The sequence below is a fragment of the Anas platyrhynchos genome, chromosome 2 (genome assembly GCF_047663525.1).
Source record: "Anas platyrhynchos isolate ZD024472 breed Pekin duck chromosome 2, IASCAAS_PekinDuck_T2T, whole genome shotgun sequence".
Lineage (NCBI taxonomy): Eukaryota > Metazoa > Chordata > Aves > Anseriformes > Anatidae > Anas > Anas platyrhynchos.
Window position 1 is genome coordinate 139781485 of NC_092588.1, and position 25001 is coordinate 139806485.

Here is a 25001-nt window from a genome sequence, read left to right on the forward strand (position 1 = left end):
TTTCCCTTTTTGCTAAGTATATGGAAGATTCAAATCAAAATGCAATGTTTTCCTGTTTCTTCCAGTCCCAACACTATTCAACATGTGTTTCATTGTTTAAGTTGGTGGCCTAGAGACAGAATGAATTATCAACTTTTTAAGCAAGGGAGTTCCAGTCAAAATTCCAATGAATGCAGACTACTTCTATAAGCTAAAAGTAAATGTTGACTAAAGATTTGCTTGCAGAGTGGCAGACAAGATGTTGCATGCACTGTTCTTTTATTTCTTTGTGGTTATCCCTGTGGTATTTCCTTTCCTTTGAGTTTTTGTTGTTGTTGTTGTTGTTTGTTTGTTTTTTGTTTTGTTTTTGTTTTTGTTGCTAATAATTTTCCCATTTGAATCAAGTTACATGCCTATCCTAACCTTGAGGAATCTTGTGTCTCTTGAGAACATATAAAATATGCTTTGAACTTAGCTGCACTGATTTCTGAAAAGTAGGGTACTTTAAAATGTAGTACTTCTTCACATCTTTTTCAATAAAAGAAGCTTGTAGCAGAAATCTAGCTATACGATACATAGTTGCCCTCTAGCTATACCACTTGCATTCAGAATCTGAGGTTTGTTGGTCAAGAAGTCAAGCATGATATCCCAGCTGTAGTGGATCACCTGCCTCTGATGTAGATCATATCCTTTATTTTGCCTTCATGTTCCACCCTCCATGGAGATTTTCCAGAGCTAATTCAGCTGCTTGGAAACATGCATATGCACATACCTACATCTTTTTTAGTTGTTTGTTTTACTTTGGTTTGGATGTTCAAGCTGGATATTTTCATAAATCTGGTTTTCCAAATGACCACACAGAGAGTTGAACTGGTGCTATGGAGCTGGGTGTGTGGAGTGACCTTACAGTCAGAATCATGAGGAGTTGCATGATCAGAGCCTGGTGGATGCACCTCAACTCTTCCTGATGTAACTTGAATTATGTCTCTACAAGTAAATTAAAGGTGCCTGGAACTGCTTTTTAGCATAGAAGGCTCTGAATTCGTAATATTTAATTCTGTCACCCTCACAGTAAGGTATGTATGTAGACTAATAGTAAGGTTTGAGGATGGTTCCTGAATCCTTAGTCATGCCCAGGGTGGTCTGAGAAAGCTCTGTTAGGCATTTTTCTAACACTTGAGCTGCACAGAGGACTCTGTTGTAATGTCTGCAAATGTTCACTAGTACTCAGACCTAGCACTAGATTTTCTTCAGTTTTTGACCTTCTGCTAATACGTTTTCTGTTTATAGGAAGGAAGTAGGAGGAGAAAGCAATCAAAAAAAAGTTAGAGATATATTGTGGTGTTTCAGAACTTAGGGAGTTAACATGTATTTCTGGCTCACTGTTGTATATCTCTGCTTGTAGCAGTACTTCACAAAAAGAAGCCATTGTTTGACAACCAGCCTTGTTTTCCATGCACCATTTCCAGGATTCTGCATTAATGTTACAGATGCACTGTATCTCTTCAAATAAGTGAGAAGTAAACAGGAGACAGGCAAAAAGAAAGATAAAAAAAAAAAAAAAAAAAAAAAAAAAAGTCAGCTTCTCAGCTGGCTTAGACAAGTGGTGAAGCTTACAAAGCTCTGCTATTTTTTTTGGAGATATGGCCTTTACTTTTTATTACGCATGTGCATTTTACAGAGGATTATGCACTTAGTTTGAAAAAGTCTGGACACGGTCACCCATTTGGTTTTGTCCAGAAGCTAGGACTGAATGGTTTTTCATGAAGATGATGATTAAAAAGAAGAGAACAAGTATCATTTTTCTCTTCTTTCAAAGTCCTGCAGCATTGTGCCATTTGGGGTATTGTCATTGATCTCTCTGCCATTGCCTTATACTGATAGTAAAGTTATTTTTTCCAAAGCTTATTCAGCTCAGCAGGAACCAGAAGCTCAGCAAGGGAAACCTAAATCAGCCACAGGGGAGAAGCACTAAAATAAATAGCCAACATCGACAATAAAAGTCAAAGGTGGGGAGGAAGGAGGCATTCTGTTTCTTGTCCATCAGCAGCCAGCTACATAGATGTTCCTATAACTGCATTATTTTTATAATGATAAGAGTTTTAAATTGCAGAGATATTTTAAAGAAGCATTTCTACCAAAGACAAAAAATTAATGAAGTCAGTAAATTCCACTACTAAATTTTACAGTCTCATACAATCTATATTTTAGAAAAGGTTCTTCAAAATATTCAAATAACATGGTGTCAAGCAATTGACCTCTTCTTATTCCTAGAAATACACATCATAGGTACAGTTTCAGATATGTGAAGCATCATCCATTTCTGACTGCAATTTGCCAAGTAAATTGGTTATTTGTAGAAGAGATTAAAGACTGATGAACAAATTTTAACTTCCTAAACAATATTACAGGTAACTTAATGCATGCAAACACTTATTATGGGCAAAGTAGCTGATAACAGGAGGAGCTTTCCTTGTATTGTGAAAGTAGAAGGCCTGAATACCCAGTTGGAGTATTGCTGGACAAGTGTACTCAGACTAATCTGTCTTGCTGACATCAGGTTAAAATATGTTTATTTAGTAAGAGGCCTTACCATAGTTTTTCCTCCTTAATTAATTTCTGTTGTTTTTTTACACTTTGCCTGGAGTTCAGTCAGTTCATCCAGAATTTGAATGGTCCTGTATTTGCATACGTCCAGTTAGGAGAATTAAACTTGGGTGCCATTGGCTAAGTATGGTTAAAAATACAACTTTTATTTAGATTTAAATATCTTTATACTTTTGATGTAGAATTGAGCATCAATTCTACATCAAAGTAAGATGCAACCTTCAGAAAAAGTGGTGAAACAGTCCTCTGAATATTTAAAAGATTTTTAATACAAAAATAATCAATAGAGAAGGCAAAGTTGCATTAAAGCATTTAGCCTAAAAAGTACTCAATTACTCAATAACTTCAACATTTATATTGGTTAGTGGGAAATAAAGTTTGCTAGGGTGATCTGAAGAGTCTTTCAAGACTCTGAAAGATTGACTTTCACACATTAAGCCAAGTATTTGTACTTGTGTAAGCTAAGTTTGGAAAGATAATATTTCTGTGTCTTGGTGAAACCCACAGCTCAAGTTCAGATCACTGCTGAATAGGAATGAAGAGTTGATCCACACAAACACTCTGCTTGCTTCCTTGCCTGCTTCTGGTTATTTTATACATAACAAAACTTTTGATAATCTTTTAGAAGATCTTCAGCACAAAGTGTCTATGAGGCAGGGATGGGAAGATGACAGAGGAGAAGAACTTTCATAATGTATTGCTCTTCTGACATCATAAAATTCTGTATAGAATTCTGTGTAGAGTTGTGCTCATTCCATTTTTCCATTTTTCTTTATTGAATGAAAGTTAGGACAAGGGTGGAATGAAGAAAATATAGGACAGGACGCAAGAATATCAAATGGGTTATACATATATACGATACTAAGTTCCTTCTGTCCTCTACTGATAGAAACTTATCTTCTGATGTATAAAAGGAAGTGTAAACATTTATAATATACTCCAGCTAACAAAATATATTAATAACAGTTGCTTTTAATGAATCACCATCTCAGGGGAAAAGTGATGTTTAACTGACATAAATTTTAGAGATAGTGTATATGTTAGTAATCTGTCTCATAATCTTTCAGTTCCTTAGAAAAAAAGCAAGACATCTATTTTCAAATCCAATATTTCAATACAGCATTATTGGACAAAGTCTGTATTTCTATAACAGATCTTGTATGTTCTTTACTCTGTATTTGCCTGTGGCATGTAAAGCAGACTTTATCTCCCATTTCATTTTTTTCTAATTGATTTAAATCCATTAAAATATCTCACATTGTTTTTCTACCAACTTCACTGGAAGTCTGAATGTATCACTTCCTTTATTTGAAAGATAATATTAATTTAGGCACTGATTTATGCTTTGGTCACATAAGCTCCAAAGTACTTTCCCCCACCTCATTTGCTTAAAAAAATGAACTCAAGGAAACTTCAGTCCTATGAGAAAATTTCTATTCCTGCTTTTCTTCTTTGTAATACACTGAAAGGAAGCAGAAGCTACAGATCTCCAGCTGCAGCTTGGAGGATTTCCTCTAAGAGTTCTAATATTCTAATTCCAGAGAAAGAAACATATTTTTTCCTGCTAAGCTGGATGACAAAACTAAAGAATTAGATAAGTACCCAGCTTTCATTCTTCCTGCTTTGTCTTCTTTTTTTTTTTTTTTTTTTAGGGAGTGGTGGTGGTGTTTTTTTTAAGGTTAGGGGATTTTGTTTTGATTTTTATTGTTGTTTTTTGTTCGTTTGTTTTGTTTTAATCCACCTATTACTCTGCTTTACAATGAAAAAAAAAAAAAAAAAGAATTCATTAGTCTTTCTCTGAGCTGCTTTAGTAATTCAAGAATCTGTTTATCTCCTGACATCAATTGAGTTGCTTATCAATTAAAACTGTAATGTCTTTACAGCATTTTGAGGGATCAATAGATACATCATTGAATCTGTAGCTTGCCACTGCTTTATTTTGAGACTGTTAACCACTTACAATACCCACATATGCACAAAAAAAGTTTAAATTAAACAGAATTTGACTAGGAATGGAAAAATCTCACCTCAAGCATGAAAAAAAAAAAAAAAGAAAAAAGAAAAGGAAAGAAAAAACTACAGAAAGCTGCAAATAACTGTTGAAGATGACTTCCAAACATGGTGGTTTATTTCTGGATCAACTGCTGTTTATGTTGTATCTTATTATATCGATAAAATTGATAAACATTCATCTATTCCACTTTTCATCATCTGGAAAGGCAAATGGGAAAAAAAAAAAAGTAGCCCAGTAGCCCAAAATGGTAGAATCAGTTTGTAACAACAACGTAGCAAGGAAGTAGAAACTAGTAATGGGTACATTTTAGAATAAGCATCTTTATAGATTTAAACTGAGTTCATCTTTATATGCTGCCATTTAAGACTTTCTAATTATTTTTTCCTATTAGTTTTCCATAGGTTTTCATTTTCTTCTTTTTTTTTTTTTTGTTAGAGAACTCTCGGGTCAAACTCTTTTCTCATCTATATTACTGTAAATCTGGAATAAGCCCTTTGCATTTAATAGAATTAATCTTTATTTATTTCAGTTAGTCTAAGAACAGAATATGACCCTTTTTCTTCACCAACAACCAAACTGTCGTTAATTTTGAAACCACGCTAAGTTATGCCTAGGTAGAAAAAAAGACTCCAAAGTTTGAATAGACTAAGTTTGTTTATTAGGAAAAGACATCTGCTAAAGAGAACAATGTTCTGCCTTCCTACATTGAAAGGCCTGAGATTTTAAATTACCTGCCAAACAGAATCTAGCTCAAGATGCCTCATGAGCAACCTGACCACGCGATGGGAGAAAGAGTTGTTTTTATATTGTATCTTCCTAATGGTAATCACCAAGGAAAACTTTGAGCTATGCCCAGAGACAGCTGTGTGGTTTGCTGGTAACAAGATTCAGCCGTCCTCCAAGTTTTCTTTAGTGTCTGCTGCCCAACAGCAGCATGAGCCCTGGCATAATGTCATGGCTATTGCTGTCTGTGGTCCCTAACACAGACCCTCAGCTGTATGAAATATTCTTAATGATCAGAAGGCAGTCAAAATGTAGTATTAAGGGGACAGAAAATCAAATGCAATGATGATTTTTGGAAGAAAAATTGTAGATTTTTTTTTTGATTTTGAACTGTTTATACACTGCATTTTATCTTCATTGTTTCTCCTCTCATTTTTCTTTAGTTTCTATGTACCTTGTTATACTTTCCAGTCCTCTTTCCAAGCAGATTGTAAGAGTTGTCAGTATAGAAAAAAAAATGTTATCAGCATAATTGTGAGATACAATTTTCGTAGCCAGTACAGTGGGGAATAACCATTTTAGAAGAGGATTTTTTTGTTAACTGACTTTATGAAAGAGTTGTTGCCTACTTTCCTGAAAACTGTTCCCTTTGACAGAATCTCATTTTGGTCACCCAAAATCTGAGTCTTCCCAGGTATTAGTTAGTTTGCAAATGTAGTTTTTTTAAATAACTTCTCTTTCCTAGAGGCATCACAGTCAGACAGGAATTGTTTTATCTGCCCTAAAAATTATTTATTTATTTTCTCTGTTGCTTATCTGCTTTTAAAGCAGTCAGCACAGATAATAATGAAAATTAATTAGGAGCTCTTAAGACCTTTATAGCCAAAGGTCATATGAGTTTAAATTAAAAGGCTGCTTCCATATGAACCACCAAAGTAAACTACTCAAATAGAATCAAAACTGACAGTATGGTTGAGGTTGGATCTCCCAAGGCCACCTGGTCCAACCACTCCCTGCTCAAGCAGGTCCACATAGAGCTAGTTGCTCATGACTATGTCAAGACTGCTTCTGAATATCTCGAAGGGCAGAGACTCCTCAACCTCTCTGCGCAAGCTGTTCCATTCCTCAGTCCCTTCCACAGGAAAGTATTTCCTGGTGTTCAGGTGAAGCCTGGTGTTCAGGTAAAGCCTGCTATGAGTTTGTGCCCCTTGCGTCTGTTCCTTGTGAATGTTGTCACTTGAAATAGAAAGTCATTATTTTGGCAGTCATGGATAAACATGTCAGAATTTGGTTCTAAATAATTAAAAGCAGTTTTGTTTCAGTGGACTCTGATATGCATTTTTCCATGGAGCAGAGTATATTAGCAAATTCCTATGCAGAACTAGAAAGGAAGAGACATGCTTCTCTGTTCCTCTAACAACTACAAGGAGTGGGTTTTACAAAGATAAAAACAATAATCACAGGTCATGTTTAAAGTTTTTTTATTAATAACTTTATATTCTGAAAGTTTATTTTCTTGTTGGTGTTATAGCGGCGTCCGAGCAGATGGCCAGCAATGAAATTCAGAAGAGGATCAGGACATCCTGCATATGCTGAAGTGGAACCAGTTGGAGAAAAAGAAGGCTTCATTGTATCAGAGCAATGCTAAAATTTTTAGGACAGAACACCAGTACTGGCCTACAGGTGTAAGACATTTACTTTGCCTCTCTTTAAAGAAAAGGAGCCCTAAGCTGCTGTAGCCTAATAGAAAGAAGATTTTGGATAAGCTTTGTCCAAGAAGAAAAACTATCTAAGATACCAGATTACCACTGCACAGTAGTCTTCATTAGTGGACTGACACACAATGGTTCATGCAGAACACCTGTCAGTGGACACCTATGGTATCAGAACTATGGCACAAATGCCACATTATTGGCTTTAGGTTTGGGGGTGCACAGTAATCAAAAATATAATAAAGCTTTGGTGCACAAGGGTATTACCCTGTGGTTCAAGTGTTCTTCTCTGGTATCTCAAAGACTGAGTGACAAATCTGTACACTTTCAGTGCAAACAGCACTGATTAATGTTCGCAGGTGATTGAGAAAAGTATCTCAGTGCAGGTAAAGAAGAAAAATAAAAGTTTTTTTCCAACATTTATACGAGCAGATGTGGAATTACAATCACTTTTAAATTCTAAATCAGCCTACCCACCTAAGTGAGCGAGTCACAATGTATGTGTTTTTCAGGAGTAGAACAATGTTTCTTGTACATTGCTGATTAATATCCTTCTAAACAACTCACAATATACAAACTCCTAAGAAATGAAGGCAATAGAGAATTTTCAGAATGGTGAAATTGTTATTTCATGGATGTTTACAATGAAATTGGGCTCATTTTCTATATCAATGTTCACTAAAACTCAATTTTACCTTTTTTTTTTTCTCCTTCTTTTTCAAGGGATATCCTTCATTTCTGAGCAGTAGGCTGAAGCGGTAGGCATTTTATCTCCCAGAGATCTTATGGACCATTTCTTAGGCAATGTGATATGAAAGATGTTAACATTTTAACCAAATGGGTTTCTATTCTTTGCCATTTCATTGTGAGTCTTTCCTGAGAAGCAACACAGACTTTAATGCACCCCTCCCAGAGATTCAGATACAAGTGTTACTGAACCCTGCTGATTCATACAGTGATTTTGTTTAATGCACATAGTAGTTGCATAAATATATATAAAAATATATTTTTTTTTATAGCTAACACAAGGCGGGCTCTTGTGACTGTTAAGACTGCATTTTTGTCATCCAGACAAAGGAAATGGATTGCATTACTGCATATTTCCACTGAGTTGTAAAATAATCCTTAATACTAGAATATTTTTATGTTGTGTGGGGAAGGTGGTTCATGTAGTTGCAGTGCCATAACCTTTCTGCCTATTGGAACCATTCTTTCTTTAATATTGACACTTTCCCTCCCTGTATAGGGAAAGAAAATGCTATAAATTCACAGCATCATAAAACAGTTACTCCTTTCATGGAAGGGGTTAATATACACTGAGACCCAGATCTTCCATGCAGAGTGGAAACCTAAATACTTTGATGTTCTGGGCCTGAGCTATTAAAATACTAAATTCAGGTATTGTACTTACATTTCATTTTATTCATTGACTATCAAGCTTTTACATACTGTACAAACAGAGGCACTTGATTCATTTTAAAGTGAGGTAGACAATATTAGCAGTTTCAGATCTCAAGCAGTTAAAACAAAGTTGTAGACACCACCTTAACAGTATAATTATTTACATTTCTTTTTGATGCTTGTTTGATCTAAATTTGATTACATAATGGTGTTTTTTTTTAAAAAAAAAAAAAAAGCATCATTTTTACTTTTTATTTTGTCAGTAAATAATACAACACTGTATTTTCTGTATCCTTATATTTTGCATTACACACTTGTTTTCATCTGTTTTAAGTCATTTAGGGTGAGATTTAAACTGTTCAAATCTAACTGGTATTAATCTGAAAGTACTAACAAACACATTGTCTTGAAGCCTAGTGAAAAGCCTGCCACAAGAATTCTTTTCAATTTGTATAGATCTACTGAATCCTATTTCTGGTAGGGTGGGATTAAATTGAAGCCTGTTAATTCTGATAGCAATAACAAAATGTATGCACATATATATAAACGGTGACACTCCTTTTTATTACATAAAATGATATCACTGCACATCATTTAGACACTTACTTGATGTGCAATGCTCATCATTAGTTTTTGTAGGGGTCTTGGAAGTCAGATAGCGTTGGCTAGGGTTGATTGGCCAAAAACAGCAATTGTAGAGCTTCCATTTGAAGCATGCTGGCATCATGTTTGAAATCATTGTTATTTCAGAGAATATCTTGACAAATTATACTTTAAAAATTACAAAAATCTATACAGTAGTGCAATAAATTCAAGGGATATTTCATACACACAAAGAATGTTTATATTATTATGAGCACAGGTATGCATTTTGGCCAATTCACCCATGTATGTAATTCATATCATGCAATGGAGCTTACAGAATATTTGTAACATTGTTTGACAAATGCAACAACAATTTTCCAACCCAGTATTTTGATTACTTTTGTTCTAAGGCACTGTCGCACAGGTGAAGGATGTTTATTAGTATTTGCAAACTAACTAAAATTTCATGGTCATTATTAATATAAGAGCAATTATATTTTCACTCTTTGTTCACCTACAATAATTTGGTGGCAGATTTCATTGATCTATGGGGAGATATAGTGTACTTGTTTTGATTTTTGCCATGACGATATATTCTATGGTTTATAACATGATGAGTTCCTGGGCTTATTTAATAAGATTGATAGGCATATGCTTATATCTGATAAGAACTAATATCTGAAGAGGAAAACTCCTGCATACTAATGGAATGTATAGTGTCTCATTGGTGTCTGCTTTGATATATTCTGTGGTATGTTCTATTTATCCCAGTAGGCAAAAGTTAATTAAGTAATCGGTTGCTGTTTTGTAATTCCATCTGGTTTTCTAATTTTTTAATAATTAAAACTGCCACATTAAAAATGATACAAATATAAATCTTTAGAAGGTGTGGTAAAATATTGATATTAAATGCATTTTTTATTCTTTTCACTTTATAAAGCACCTGCTTAATTGATCCAAACTGAAAAAGTATAATATAACCCCCACTGTGGTGAAGTGGGGGTTATGAAACTGTGGCTTCACTAGCATTTCCACTGGTCTTTAATTTGAAAGTACTTCAGAATATTTCATTTGTTTAAATGTTTCTTTACAGAGTCATTTATTCTAACAGTTATTTTAACTCAAACTTTGCCTCTAATTTTATGTATCTGTTATATATGAGTCATGATGACATTATCACAAGATCTCTAAAAATTATCACTTATTTTCCATTTTCATGTTAAATGTTCCATAGTACCTAACATGTTCACTGTTATGCTTCTCATCCTGTTTCACAGAAAAAGGAAAATTTGAACTACAAGGATTCAAAGCACATTGCTAAGTAACTTAAGATGAATCAATAAATTAGATATATGTATCACACACAGAGATTGTTGAAAAATACCTTTACATTTGCAGAACTGTATTCAGACATTAAGAATACCGGAACTGTGCAAGAGTTGGAATTGTAATCTTATTCTCACATACATACATTTAATAATGAGATCTTATTTAATTGCCCGCTATGTTTTTTAGTACACCCTATGATACACTGAACATAGAGAATATGATAAGATAAACAGCTATTCCATTTATCTTTTCCCAAATTTTGTTGCATTCTTTGTTATATACTGTCCGAACTCTGCTCTAAAGACAAACTATTTTTTTATATATTTTTCCTTACCCATTATGGTTACTTGAGTACACATACCTTAGTAACTATGGTTACTTGGTATATATATACCTTAATTAATATGTGTTCTGAGATTTCCATTAAGGAAGATAATTTTCTAGAGAATCCAGTGTGAAATTACTCTTTCTCATTTTCAACATTTTCTGCAGAAAATGACATAGGCACCTTGTCAGTAATGACAACCTTCATTGTACCATTATAATTTAGTTCATTTTCAACAAACAATGTGTATGATGGGGTTCTGGGGAAAAACGTAAGACATCATTCTATTTTGAAAAAATGTCGGAGGCAAATTTAATTTGCAAACTTTACTTTGATCAACAGAGTTGAAGTCATAAAACTCACTGCACAATCAAATAGCTGATATTTAGTTTGCCATCAAAATGTGGACAGCAATGGAAAAGGAGGTGACAAGCCAGTTTGCCAATGAGCAGGGGAAAGATTTTCTTCACAGCAGATTAATGTGGTTTCCAAAGAAGACATGAGAATATTTCTATACTATTAAAGCAATTCTTGAATAAGCAAAAGAAACCGTCAATGACAACATCCATCTTTTTTATTTGCAGAGAATCTCTGCACAAGTCATTGTCGTGAGCTGGCAGTATTTCACAGAGTAGGTACGTTACTAGAGCATGCAGGGTACCTTATGGTGGTTCATGTTCCAGCTCGAAGACTCTCCGTGAAAATTTTGCTTTGAGCTCGTACATTGGCTGAAGTACTGGCTATATTGTTTTCCAACACCAGGAATAAAGCTTTGTATAAAGACAAGATTTGATACATCCCAGCTGTGTAAAGTCATAGTGCTTAAAACCATAGTATTAGTCATTAGGAGAAGAACTGGAATGGGGCACAAATTTGGTTCCGAGCGGTAATTTTGTTCTCAGGGAACAAATTGCTTCCAGTGAGGAGAAAGAGAAGAATGCACTGTTGTACAGGGTAAGATCATTGTTATTCTTATATATGCTTGCCTTCTTGCAGAGAACTACACTAAACCTGAGGCCTAAAAAATTCCAAACTGGAAGGCTATTGAGCAGTAATGTACCATTCACTCTAATTCTCATTTTTTGGACAGACACTTCAGGAATTATTAATTGCTATTACTTTTCTTTCTATATTCAATGGTAAGTTGGTTTGGGGTGGATTTGGGAGGATGTTTTGGGTTATTTTGGAGGAGAAGAATGAAGAGAAAGGGAAAATGCAGAAGGAGAGGGAGAGTTCTCAATATTCAGAGATATTCTAGAGGCAAAGCAAGAATCCTTATGTACAGTTTTGAGATCATCAGTACAGTGTGCCAATGGCACTGAGTGAAAACAGAAGGTCTTCCTCCAGCTCTACCATTTAAAAGTCAGAAACGTCATCAGAGCTACTGTTTAGCTTCTGTCTAAACCTACAGGGGTCCACATTTCACCTGATGAAATGCATACAAAATGCAGCTTGCATGAAAGAGAAAGGGACAAATGAGATAAATTTTATCCACGATAGCTAATGGCTATTATGGCTAGAACATCGATAAAATATTCAAGTCTATGTTCAGATTTATTTTAACAGTGATTTACACAGTATCAGGATCCCTGAGCTGGCCTTTAACTATCAACTTGTTGTCAAATCTTAGGAGGTTTTCTTGACTTTTTAATTTTTTATGAATTTTTTTTGACATTTTATTTTATTTTACTTTTATTTTTTTTATGAATTAAAAGAGTTGAGGATGCAAGGTAAATTTCTGATAATTCTAGAATAGAATCTCATCCCCTGACACAGTTCTCACCTGACTAGAGAAGGGGCTCCCCTGTGCACAGCTGGTTTCTGCAGGCCCTATGCTAACTGCAGGGTTTCTCTCAGGAAGCGTTCCTCACTTTCCACTGCAATTCTATGTCTGTTACAAAACCTTTTGGCACTTATCATCTTGTCCTTTATTCTCATCTTTTGTTCTTTCTTCATCTCTTCTTTCTCATTCTTTTGCTTTCTACATTCCTCTAAGCCCTGAACTACATGCTGAAATGGCCCTTTTTAGTGGTACTCAATATAAGCCTCAATTTCTGAAATAAGCACCACCTGATTTTATTTCTGCCTGTTGATTCTGGTTAATGCAAATATCTGAATGCAGATTTTTCTGTTATTGCCGCAGGTATTTTTTTTTAAAGCAGCAAAAGGACTTTAAGAGTAGTTCTCATTATATTATTCTTAATTACACTCATTTAAGTAAACAGATATTTTTGCCCAATTAATTAATATACATGTAGACGCCTGCTTTTTTTTTTCCTCTGGGAAGATAGTGTATAGGGATATTAATTAAGCTCTTGCCAGGAAGTTTACATTATTTCCTTTGGAGCATAACTTTCTTATTTGAAGGACAAACAGGCTGGTTTTTTTACTTGCTAATGTTTCTGCAGAATATGTTTGGTTTATTAACTGCTTGGATGGCACGTTTCCTCAGGCACATGGAAGCTGTTTGCAATAAATACCACTTGAGTCTATTGGACTTTATCTGAACTGCTGTTTTTAACATTGGATCATTTTCTGAAGTTTTAATAAGCATCAACATACTTTACTTTGGGAGGTAGCCACCGATACTGTAATCTGATTGTCATGTTTAACTGCACATCAGCTATGGTGTTCCTTTACTTAAGCTTTTCTGCTTAAAGCTTTTCAGCCTGCCTTGCCTGTAAGGATATTAGAATCACACTCCCACCCTCTTTTTAGTGACAATAGGAAACTTTCCAAAGGAAGAAAATGGTGTGCCTTTTGTAGATATATGGGTATTTTCACAATGTCCTATTTCCAGAAGAAATCCCATTCCTAGAGAAATGATTCTGGCAATCTTGACTCTAAACTAAGTGCCTCCATATAACATAAACCATGCACAGCTGTGGTTGCACCAGTATCTGGCACATAGGGTGCAATGACTTCCAGTACTCACCTGCCACTTGTGCAAACAGGCCATGAGTCAAGGAGAAGACAGAATAGGAGACACCTGGAGAGCTACAGGTGTTGACCCTTCCCTGGGAGTAAAGAGGTGGATAGTTCCCAAATTAGACTTCTTCACTGCAGAAACAAGGGAGACCTCCTGCCATCCCCTCCCTTGTCAGCACTGAAGATGAACAAAAGGTCACAGTCTCCTAAGGAGCTGGTAAGACAGGAGATGGGAAGTGTGAGCATGGTCATATATCTGTGACCAATGGTGCTCTGTAGTCATGCATCCCTTCACACTCACCCACTTCTTCCAGCTGCTGCCAATGGTGCATTTGGGGTTTCAAGTGTTTGGCCTACAAATAGTGTATGGCCTACAGCAGCAAACAATACAAGGCAAAAACAAGAAAACTCTGCTACCATGAAGATGATACAATAGTCATCTTGCACTATTTCACTCTGCATCTCCAGCAATGCCAAAGTGCATCCTGTTGTGAAGAACTGACAGACCTCCCATTCTCTTCTCACCTGAGATAAGTGTAAGCACATCAGTGGAAGATGGCAAGTGCTCAGGGCCTAATTTGGCCTGCAAGCTGCTGCCCTGAGGGAACCAGGCAAGACAGAGTCTGGTGGGAGCTGACAGGGACCATGCTGAGGAGGGAAAAAATAGTTTTCCTTAAGGAAAAGTTGAAGTCTTAGATACTTACATTTAAGCAAATTCCAAACTGTGAAATCTTACCCCATCTGCTGTAGGATTTCTCACCCTGCTCTCCCATCCCCCCTACATACACACAAACACACACTCCCTCCCTCACTCCCCCCCGCCTAGTTGTCCTTCTTACCTAAGTGACAGATAAGGCAACCGCAGTCTGCTGGTCAGCGAGCTAGGGTTTGGTACATGGCATTCTTGGCCACTCAGCTCTGCCATACTGCAGTGACTGGCTCAGGGCTCTGGGTTCCACATCTCTGACTAGGTATGAATCATTTTAAAAAACTCCTACCATCTAAGATTTTAGCTAAGGATGTAAGTTTCCCTTACTGAAGTGACTTTGATATCTAAAGTTGCTTAACATATATTTATGGGTTATCCTACACAGCTGAGACCTTGAAAGCCAGAACAAGGAAGAGCATCCAGTTTATATTTTACACTTGCCAAAGGCAGTGGTCGCAGCAGAGAGCTCAGCAGCCACTTCCACCTCCACTCTGCTAACAGTGGTGTCTGACCCCTCTTAGAGACTAAACCTAGCAATTAGATCATTTGACTATGAGGTGATAGATGCAGCTCTCAGCCTGGGATATATGAGAAGCCTCATTTCCTCAGAGGGCACCATGACAAATGGCATACACATTAATCTTCCCCACTCCCTTCCTAGAGAAGCTGCCCCTCTGCCCTGGCACAACACAGATGCAAGATGTTTTGGCCCAAAAAATGCAAGTGTGGGAATAGGTTAGTGAATGCCCAACTGTTACAGGTGTGTGCCGAGGGACAAAAGGTTTGTACTGAGTCCTGAATGTTGCTGTATGTTTCATCTGAAGAAGCAGGAAGCAATTTCATGTTGTTGCTCTTCAATTAGGGATAATGGATTCACAAAATATGCAAGATACAGATTTCCATACACACGCTGCTATTTTACTAGCAACACCTTAGGCTTAAATCACCCTTGCCTTGGATGTCATTTTTCCTCAGCCCCTTCCTCAGGAATTTAGTCCTCTGATATATAGATTTTCATGGGAATTTCATTCCTGGAGCTGAAGTAAAAATGTTCTGTATTTTTGTAAGTTATTCCCTGACTGGCTAGTGCCTTAGGAGTGAGGACATGTAAACTTTACTGCAAGATGCTGAGATATTAATGATGAGCATCAGTAAGAATACGAAGAGCACACACACACAAAGCAAAACCAAACTCTACTTCCTGCTGGACAACAGCAAAACCTGGACAAGGCACTAATGAAACTGGAGGATCCCTTCATTGCAGATGCTATGAAGTGTTGTGTGTAGGCTAGTCTAGCCACTGTTTATTCTAATGGTTTAGCACAGCCACCTTGTTTGTGCTTTGGGAACTAAATGATATAAGGAGCTTGTAATTGTTTATTCTGTATCTTTCCTCCAGCCACTTCCTGTTGAAATTAGAAAAGTGTCAGTTTTTCTACTTTTAGGATAGTGTATACACAAAACTGAGGTTTGTAGATGTGCTTGTTTTAATAAAAATTGTCAACTGTCCCCATACTGAAGTACTAACAATACTTTGGCATTAAAAGAGGCTCAGCCCTGTGAGTTTTTCCTACTTTCTTCCTGCAATGAGTATTAATAGTTGTACATCATATAGAAAGCTCAACCAAAATACTACAAGTGAATGTCAATTGCTACTTGCAGTAACGGAAAAAGAACAAGCAAAATCACACTCAGACAAACAATACTCCGCTCCACATCTACTGACATTCAAATATTTTCATGCAAATTGCCATAGAATTATGCTGTGTTAAATAGGTAGCAATACATTTGGTCTAAATAAAGAAGATGTCTTTCATTTTCCATGAAGTTACAATCATAATCAGCAACCTTAAATAAGGCAAACCTTTTTCATTTAATTTAATAACAAGAATGCCTGACCTGATTGATAGCAGTAGTGTTTCTTTCTTTGCTGATTACATGTGCAATGCCAGCCTGTTGTGTTTTGTATTATCATAATAATATGAATATATTATTGATATATATTTATTGATAAATCATTATATCAATAATATATATGATATAATATATATATAATTTATATAATGCATATAATACATATTTTGATATATATTGATATATGAATAATATAATCATAATAATAATTTCAAGTGTTTTAAAATTAATCTTCAATATTTAAATAATTTAATCTCATATTTAACATCAGCACTAAAAGCGTTGTAAATATTTCTACTTTGAAAAGGACAAAAGCATGTATTTAGCAGTTGCATGTAAATATTGAGAAAAAAAAAAAGGTAAAGATTCAAAATATGGATTTCCTTTGACATAATTAACTCAAAAAAAAAAAAAAAAAAAAAAAAAGGGAGGGATGTTTAAGTACACAGAAGCATCACAGAAGCATGTATCTTGTTGAACCATGCCATTGATCTCAGTATCTAAATGAAGAGCCTCTTGGATAACTAGCTCCAAAAGTGGTTATGTCTATGACAATGTTTAGTTCCCTCATACTGATATTCGGTTAGAATATTGGGTATCCATTAAGAATTATCTGTTATTGAACATAAAAATAGGGTGCTTCAGCTGGCTGACACCTCCAGGGAAGACATATGACTTATGGACATATGGCTTACACTCAAGAGAGAAAGGGAATGGTATGTTGTGCCACCATATTGAAATTAGTGAATTACACAAATCAGCTTGGACATTGCCTTCTTCCTTTAGATTAGACATCACCTGTTGGAGCAAGGGTAGCCTCCCCTCTGCAACCAGACCTGTTGCAGCCCACCACCCACCACTCCCCCCTAAGTAAAAATAAAACCCAAAATTCAGCTAATTCATTACAACATTTGAAAGGAAAGATTTATGAAAAAATGTAGCTGAAAACCTGGGGGATGGTGTGCTGGTACATTAGAAATGAGAATTATGGGGCAACATTAGCATGGCATTCTTGAAAATAAAAGATAGATTAAACATCTGTGTCAGAGAGGCATTACAGTCTAAATGGAACTAATGCGATGAAATACTGCTCATAAACATAAGTGCTGCTTTAGCTATTGCTTTTTTTTTTTTTTTTTTTTTTTTTCCTTTTAAGGGGTTATGTAATGCAATACTCAACTTTACTCAGGATGATAATTTGTGTCATGCTTATATACACGACTTTGGCAGAGACAAACACAACCAATTCCTTACAGAAAAACATTGCTGGCAACCAATGCAAATCCCTGCATTGAAACACATGTGATTGCATTAAAAGGAAAAATAGAAATCCAACTCACACAGGGAATTTTCTGATTTTATGCCTGCCCACACAGACATCAAAAGAGGGAGCAGGTTGCTGTGGAAATAAACACAACCTCACAACAACAGCCAGTTGGAGAAATGTTCTGTAGTAGACCAGCTCAGAAAGCAGCTGACAGCTGGTAATCTGTGTGTGCAAAAGCAACAGGGTGGAATTCAGGAGAAAGGGACATGTACCACCAACTCATTCGGCTCAAGTATACACACACCCCTGAGGCCATCAACCACCTCTGGTCTTGCCACAACAGAGTCAGAAACCCTGAAGAAATAAAATGTATTCTTCCCACAGACCATTATTTCTGTTGGTGGTTGTAGTGGGTTTACTTGGCAAGGCTTTGGTAGCAGGGGGCCATAGGGGTGGTTTCTCTGAGAAGAATCTAGAAGCTGCCCTATGTTAGATAACCCTGCTGCTGGCCAGAGCCAAGCCAATAAGCGATATTTGCTCCTTTGTGAGAGCATATTTAAGAAATAGGGGGAAAAAAATGCTGCCACACAGCTGCTGGGAGAGAGAGAGGAGTGAGAAACAGCCTTGCAGGCACCAAGGTCAGTGAAGAAAGAGAGGGAGAGGTGCTCCAGGCACCAGAGCAGAAGTTCCCTAAGGCCTGTAATAAGGACCATGGTGAAGCAGGCCTGCAGCCCATGGAGTACCACAGTGGAGTAGGGTTCCACACTGCAGCCCATGGAGGAGACCATGGTGGAGCAGGTGGCCCTGCACTGATGGAGGTTGTGGCCTGTGGAGGACCCTTGCCAGTGGTGGAGACTAAATGCTATAGATTGACCACAGTCCCCACTCCCTGTTTCCCTGCACCGTTTGGGGGGAGGAGGTGGAACAGGATGGACAGGGGGAAGGTGTTTTTGGTTTCTTTCCACTTCTCTAGCTTGTTAGTAATAGGCAATAAATCTTACTGTCACAGTGGTGGTGGTGGTGGTTTCGCTGGTGGAAATGAAGCACTTCCCACTTCATCATCGGTCTCAAAAACCCAATGATAACTGGCTATGCAAACTTCAGCTCCTGTTGCTAATAGTCATAACTGACCTCGGCAAGACTTGGATCATTGAAGCATGTTTCCAGCATCGTTATTGGCAGAGCAGTGGAAAAATAGAACAGTGGGAAGCAGAGCAGCTGTGCATAAAGAAAACACTTTTTTCCTATAGAAAGAAGTGGAGGTCAATTTACTGCCTACTTACAATTTCTTTCTTCTGCCTGCTTCTTCACTGCTAACTAGCACAGAAAATTTCAGTTATTTGATAAAAATTCCCCAAGTGAAAACACAATTACCCTTACTCTTCTCCTTAGGGTTCAGTGGATGAACAATACAAGTGAAGACAAAGTTACTATTCCTGTACAAGTACTTCAAAAGCTCCAAAACCAAATTAAAATGCATATATAAAAATGCCAAATCATTTTTTTTTTTAAATAGTAATGGGAACCCCACAACTCTTCCGAAGGAGAGGTCAATCTTTGTTTGATAAATCCACGTATTACACAAATGATCCGCTAGAAAGTATATCAAGTCTATAAAGCTTCAGTCTATTACTATGACAGATGACTTTCCTCAGGTACTCAGATAGCTCATGTCTATCTATCTGAATTGAAACATGGGCAAAGGAAGCTCCTATCTGCTTATTTATTACCATGGACCAACTGTGACAAAGTTGTTTATAGGTATACGTTTTCTACAACAAAGCCTAGCTTTCCAGTTCTCAAGTTCATCTTCTCTTGTCCACTTTTATATGTACAACACTACTAAAAGCAAAGTACAACCCAATTTCTGCAGTGTTAACAAGAGCTCACAGTCTTAAGGAGCATTTTCTTTCTTGCAGGAGGTGAAATCAGAGTGGGAGTATAGGCAAGTAAAAGTACACAAGGCAAATGTGAGTAGAAATACCAGGAGAAAACAGCGTCTGATTCAATATCACACTCAAAAATCCAAGTGTTAGGTAATTTGAACAGCAACAAGAAATCTGAACTTTTTGCATCGCCATTCTTGCAGACGTGTCAGAAGGTAATGAGATTGTTGTACAGGACAACAACCCAGGAATCCTGAAGTACTGGCTACAAGTAGAGCCAGACTCTCAAGACTCATTGGCAAAGCATTTTATTCTTAATAACTTAAGAAACCTGCTTCCAGACTTCAAAATTCAAGGTTTAGTTTCTTGTCTTGATAGGAAGAAAAAACAAAACAAAAAAAAAAAAAAAAAAAAACTAGTCTTTCAATATTTTCCTAGTACTAATCATTTATTGATCAGCAAAAGCCCCTGTCCTCAAATGAAATTCAGAATTCAATGTTGCCAGTTTAATCTTGTCCCAAATGCTGATTGGGTCCAAGGTAGACTAATTAATACTTGAATGAGGATCAGTCTTGCAGCCCTGGGTATTGCAGAAGCTGTTTCCAAACAGTGGTAAAAAATCAGACAACAAAAGCTAAATGGAAGGATATACTTCTAGTTCTCCAGGACTGCTGCACTGATGACAAATGAGGATTAAAAAAAGCAATTCTCTTTCTCATTACAATGGACCTGAAAGTGAGATAATGCAACTGGCACATGTATTAATAAGAAATAGGGCAAAGGGAATGCAGGATCCATTTATGGACTTACAGATAGCTAAAGAAATTGATAAATTAGTTAGTTTACAATAAAATTGAATCTCTAGCTTTAGTTAAATGTAACACAAGTGAAGAAATTTATCTGGGAGGAATTCGGTGGAAGCTCTTGAACACAGTAAAATGAACATCTACGTCTACTAATTTAAAGTACATTAATAAAAATGTAAAAATCATGCCTATTTTGTTAAATATTTTAACCAAATCCTTTCACCTTTTGACAGCTAACTCACTGGATTATTTTATTCTCTGTATACAAATGAAGCAGTGTTGTATTCTTTTGTGCATATAATTTCATTCTTTTTTTTTTCCCTTTCTATACTTAGGCTGCCAAAAGTGTTATGAGTCAGTCTCTTTAAAGATAAATAAATAAACCATCTGTATGAAACAAATACACAATATATAGAAAAACATTTCTTTGTCTTTACTAGTGCTGGCTAATTGTGGATGGAAAGCACCAAAGCACCTTCAAATAAGACTTTGTCTAGTCTTTTGCCCAGACTGGTATTATTTGGCATTCTGATGGAAACCTTGGAAGTATGTCTTAAACTAGTTCCCAAAAAAAAGTGCAGCAGCATACCAGGCAAAATTCATAGTCGTAATAGGCTCACACCATGGATAAATATGTCCATTGGTTATGTTGCCAACTTCAAATGAGATGTGCTGATTCACACAGCTGAGGCTCTGAATGAGTAACTCGACAAGAAAAAAAATCAATAAAATTCTCTTTAGAAATTATCATCCTGAACTAATGTGAGTCATAACATAAAGTGCCTGGTAAAAGTGTCATTGTGAGTATCCATATCTTTTGTCCCTGGTAATTCTGGACTTTTTTTTTTTTTTTTTAATTGGAAATGAATCTAATTGTATCTTTTATTGGTCTAGAAAAATCATTGCTGGTCTTTGAAGGTCAATATGACTGTTTTCTTCCCTACACACCAGCTCCAGTAATGCAGGTCATGTAAGGCTAAACGGTGATGTCAGTGGTCTGGGCAGGCTGATTGTTTTCTGCCTTGAGTAATACCTGTGCATTTTGATTGCCCTCAGTGGATTTGCTCACATTTAACACTCGTCCAGGATCTGGACTGCAGGAAACAATCTGCTGATGAGGTGTGAGCAGGGGTACAATCCAGCTCCCTCAATTTTACTGCCTTGGCAAATTGCACTGCCTGGAGCAAATGGATTATTACAAAACCATCCTACTTAACTACATATATTAATACATAGACGAGCTAAACAGGGAAACAAATCTATTGAGTAAAAAGGGGTCATCTTTACACAAGACCTTACCATGACCCAGCCTTACTTAAAACAATAAAAGTGATAGATAATATATTATATTAATAAGATTTTCAGACAACTGGAAATAACTGGAATGTCCTGATGATCTGATTTATAAAATTCACCATCTATAAAGTCCAATAAATGTGTGGACCTACAACTTGTACTTTTTTATCTATTCACTTTTACTATAAGCAGATATTTCAGGCTGAGCATTTCATGATGATTATATATTGCAATTCTCAGGTGGCTGAAGTAGTGGAGCCTTTAGTGTCATGTCGTTTAAAACTGCCAGATTTGCTCTAATGAGCTTCTAATAAAAAGATAAAAAGATAAAAAGTCTATTCCTTAGTTGAATGATACAAGGCCCAGAAGATATGAGTTCAGTACCCTAGGTTCCCACACATACCACCTAATAGGTGGTATATACTGAACATATGTTCAGTATGAAGATATGTTCATATCTTCATACTGAACCTAGCAGCTACCCAAAGCTGCAAAAAGCAGCTTTGGGTAGCACTGGTAGGTAACAAATTATATGTGTACAAATAAAAAATAAAATAATTTTAAAAAAAAATCTTATCTATTCCTCTTCTTCTGATACTAAGGAGCATTAGTCTTTCACAAATTGAACGTAAATGTACTGTAGATTTGTCCTTATACACACCTTACAGCTCTACTGCCATGCATTTTTCTAGCTGCAGACATTAATGGACACAAACACTTTCAGTCATTTTTGTTGCCAGTAGCTGTGATTAAACTGGGGATGTAGCAAGCCTTTTTGTGATTGCTATAGATTGTTCATTCCAGGAAATTTGGCTTTTCTCTCAAGGATATTTCATGATTGCTGTGACTGAGCACAGGCTATTGCAGACATTGATGATTTTTAGTTATTCTTCCTACCACAGACCTTCATTTATTCCAGCTTCCCCATTCAAAATCAAAATGTTATCTGATACAGAAAAGATAACACTCATAATTGCCCTAATAGAAATGCACCTTCCTCTTTTTGTTTAATGGAACAATTTTCAAAATCTTCAGAGTGAAAATAAAAACAAATTCAGGGCTTATGTTTTTAACCCAGGTACACATCCAGTGAAAGCAACAGATAAGTAAGCAAGTATTATGTCAGTATCTTCAAATCATCTCATCAAGTCAAACCACAGGAGACCACTAAACTGTCTGGTATGCCTCCTGTATCTCTGAGGCCAATGTCCAACAAGCTCTTACTCTTCAAGTGAGCCTAACCACATGGCCCATCCAAAAGCTATAATGCTTACCACTGAACCATATTTTATTTTAAGTACCTCAAGTTAACATGAAATGTTCCTCTTGATAAGAGGAGCATACAGTGCACTTTGAAAGCTGGTTACACCTCAGGAGGGTGGTGATTGAGACTACCAAGGCAACTCCCTCTGAAAAGGTATGTTCCTCACATGAGGAATATTGTCATTTAGAGAAACTCCTGGCTTCCCCACAATGGAGAAATTGTGCCTCAGTACTCCCATGTATATCATAAATATACAGGTTTCCAACCATAGCTGGAAAGAAGAACTCTTGTGATCTTCAGACAATACTGTAGTCTATACTGAATGTCAGAGAGGCTGCAACATCAGAAACATCCACCTATGTTTCACCTCATGTTATATTCAGACATGAGGGCAGATGAGACTCAGGGCCAGATCACCACAGCACTCCTCATCCCAGGCATGTGCAAGTTCTGTGCTTCACCTGAAAAAAGCCTAGCACACAGCACCTTGCTCAGGGAAGCAGTGGGAAGCAGTATGGAAAAACTTTATTATTTTACTAATTATATATAATTAACTACCAAATGTATAGTTATTCCAAATTATACATTCACAATAAAGTCAATATCAAATGTCAAGAATGTCAAATATTGTTGACATTCATAATGTCAACAATACTAGACCCATACAAAATGTTAATGGTCATCAAATTTGTAACACATTTTTATAGCTAATGTCCAGAGTGTGGGTCCCTTCCTTTTGCACTCCATATTGTCTATGTTCTTTTCAAAAAGACTCCCCGTTTTCTGGAAAATCTATTCATAATGCCCATGTTACTGCTCAGTCTGGGCAAGGTAGTTTTATAGTTCTGACTGGTATAGAGATAATTTTCTTTGTAGAGGTTTGCATGATGCTGTGTTTTGTATTTTTGATTAAAATAATTCTGATATCACACCAATGTTCTAGTTGTTGCAGAGCAGTGATGACCCAGAGCAAAGGACTTTTCAGCTCCTCACACTGCCCTGCCAGCAGGGGGTGCACCAGGAGCTGGGAGGGGACCCAGCCAGGATAGCTGCTCCAGACTGACAAAAATTGTCTCACACCACAAGGGCTCTGCTTTCCTGGAAGTGGATGATACCTGCCTGGAACTAGCGAATGGATTCCTAGTTTTGCTTTGCTTGCACATGCAGCTTCTGGTTTACCTAGAAAACAAGGCTTTATCTCAACCCGTGAGTTCTCGCACATTTACCTCTCTGATTCTTTTCCCCATCCCACCTGAGGAGAGTGGGTGAGTGGCTATGTGATGTTGAGCTGCCTGCTGGGTTTAAACCACAACAGGTAGCCCTAAGCAAAGTTTTTCATTGTTACTTTCCTGTTATTGTTATCAGTTTGGGGGTAAATATCCTCTTAGAGGAAAGAGTTCATGATATTCTATTCACATGTAAGGTCTAATAAAATGTATTATCTATTAATAACAAGCTAGAGAAGTGAGAAACTAAAACCAAACTAAAAACACCTTCACCCCATCCACTCTCTTCTACCTCCACCCCCTGAGTGGTACAGGGGAACGAGGAATAGGGGCTGTGGTCAGTCCCTGACGCTTTGCTTCTACTTCTTCTTCACGGTCCCTCTCTGCCCCTGCTCCACATGGGGTCCCTCCCACGGGATATCATCCTTCCCAAACTGAGTCTGCGGGGGCTGCCCATAGGCAGCAGCTCTTCAATAACTGCTCTCACATGGTTCTGTACCACAGGGTCCATCCCCCAGGAGCAAACTGCTCCAGCACGGGGCCCCCACGGGCGGCAGCTCTCCCCAGACCTCCTGCTCCTGCGTGAGCTCCTCTCCATGGGCTGCAGCTCTGGCCCAGGGCCTGCTCCTGCAGGGGCTCTCCATGGGTCGCAGCCTCCTCCAGGCCACATCCACCTGCTCCACGTGGGGCTCCTCCACAGTCTGCATAGTGGAGATCTGCTCCATGTGGGACCCATGGGCTGCAGGGGGACAGCCTGCTCAACCAGTGGCCTCTCCATAGGCTGCAGGGGAACTGCTGCTGTGTGCCTGGAGCACCTCCTGCCCTCCTTCTGCACTGACCTTGGCATTTGCAGGGCTGGTTCTCACTCTTTACTCTCCTAGTTGCTGTTGTGCAGCAGGTTTATTTTTCCTTTCCTTCATTTTGTTTTCCCAGAGGCCCTACCAACGCTGTTCACTGGCTTGGCTCTGGCTAGCGGTGCATCTCTTTTGGAGTCATCTGGAGCTGGCTCTGATGTGACATGGGGCAGCTG

The 25001-nt window shown here is 37.3% G+C and overlaps 1 protein-coding gene across 2 annotated transcripts in view; it reads left to right on the plus strand.

The window, feature by feature from the left end:
- PLXDC2 (plexin domain containing 2) overlaps positions 1 to 10389 on the plus strand; it is a 266121-nt gene extending 255732 nt beyond the window's left edge. For both annotated transcript variants that reach the window (XM_027450660.3, XM_027450662.3), the window contains one exon: positions 6855 to 10389. In XM_027450660.3, coding sequence (XP_027306461.2) covers positions 6855 to 6971 — 117 coding nt within the window. In that variant the 3' untranslated portion in view covers positions 6972 to 10389. The remainder of the gene's footprint in view (positions 1 to 6854) is intronic.
- The last annotated feature ends 14612 nt before the right edge of the window (positions 10390 to 25001 follow it).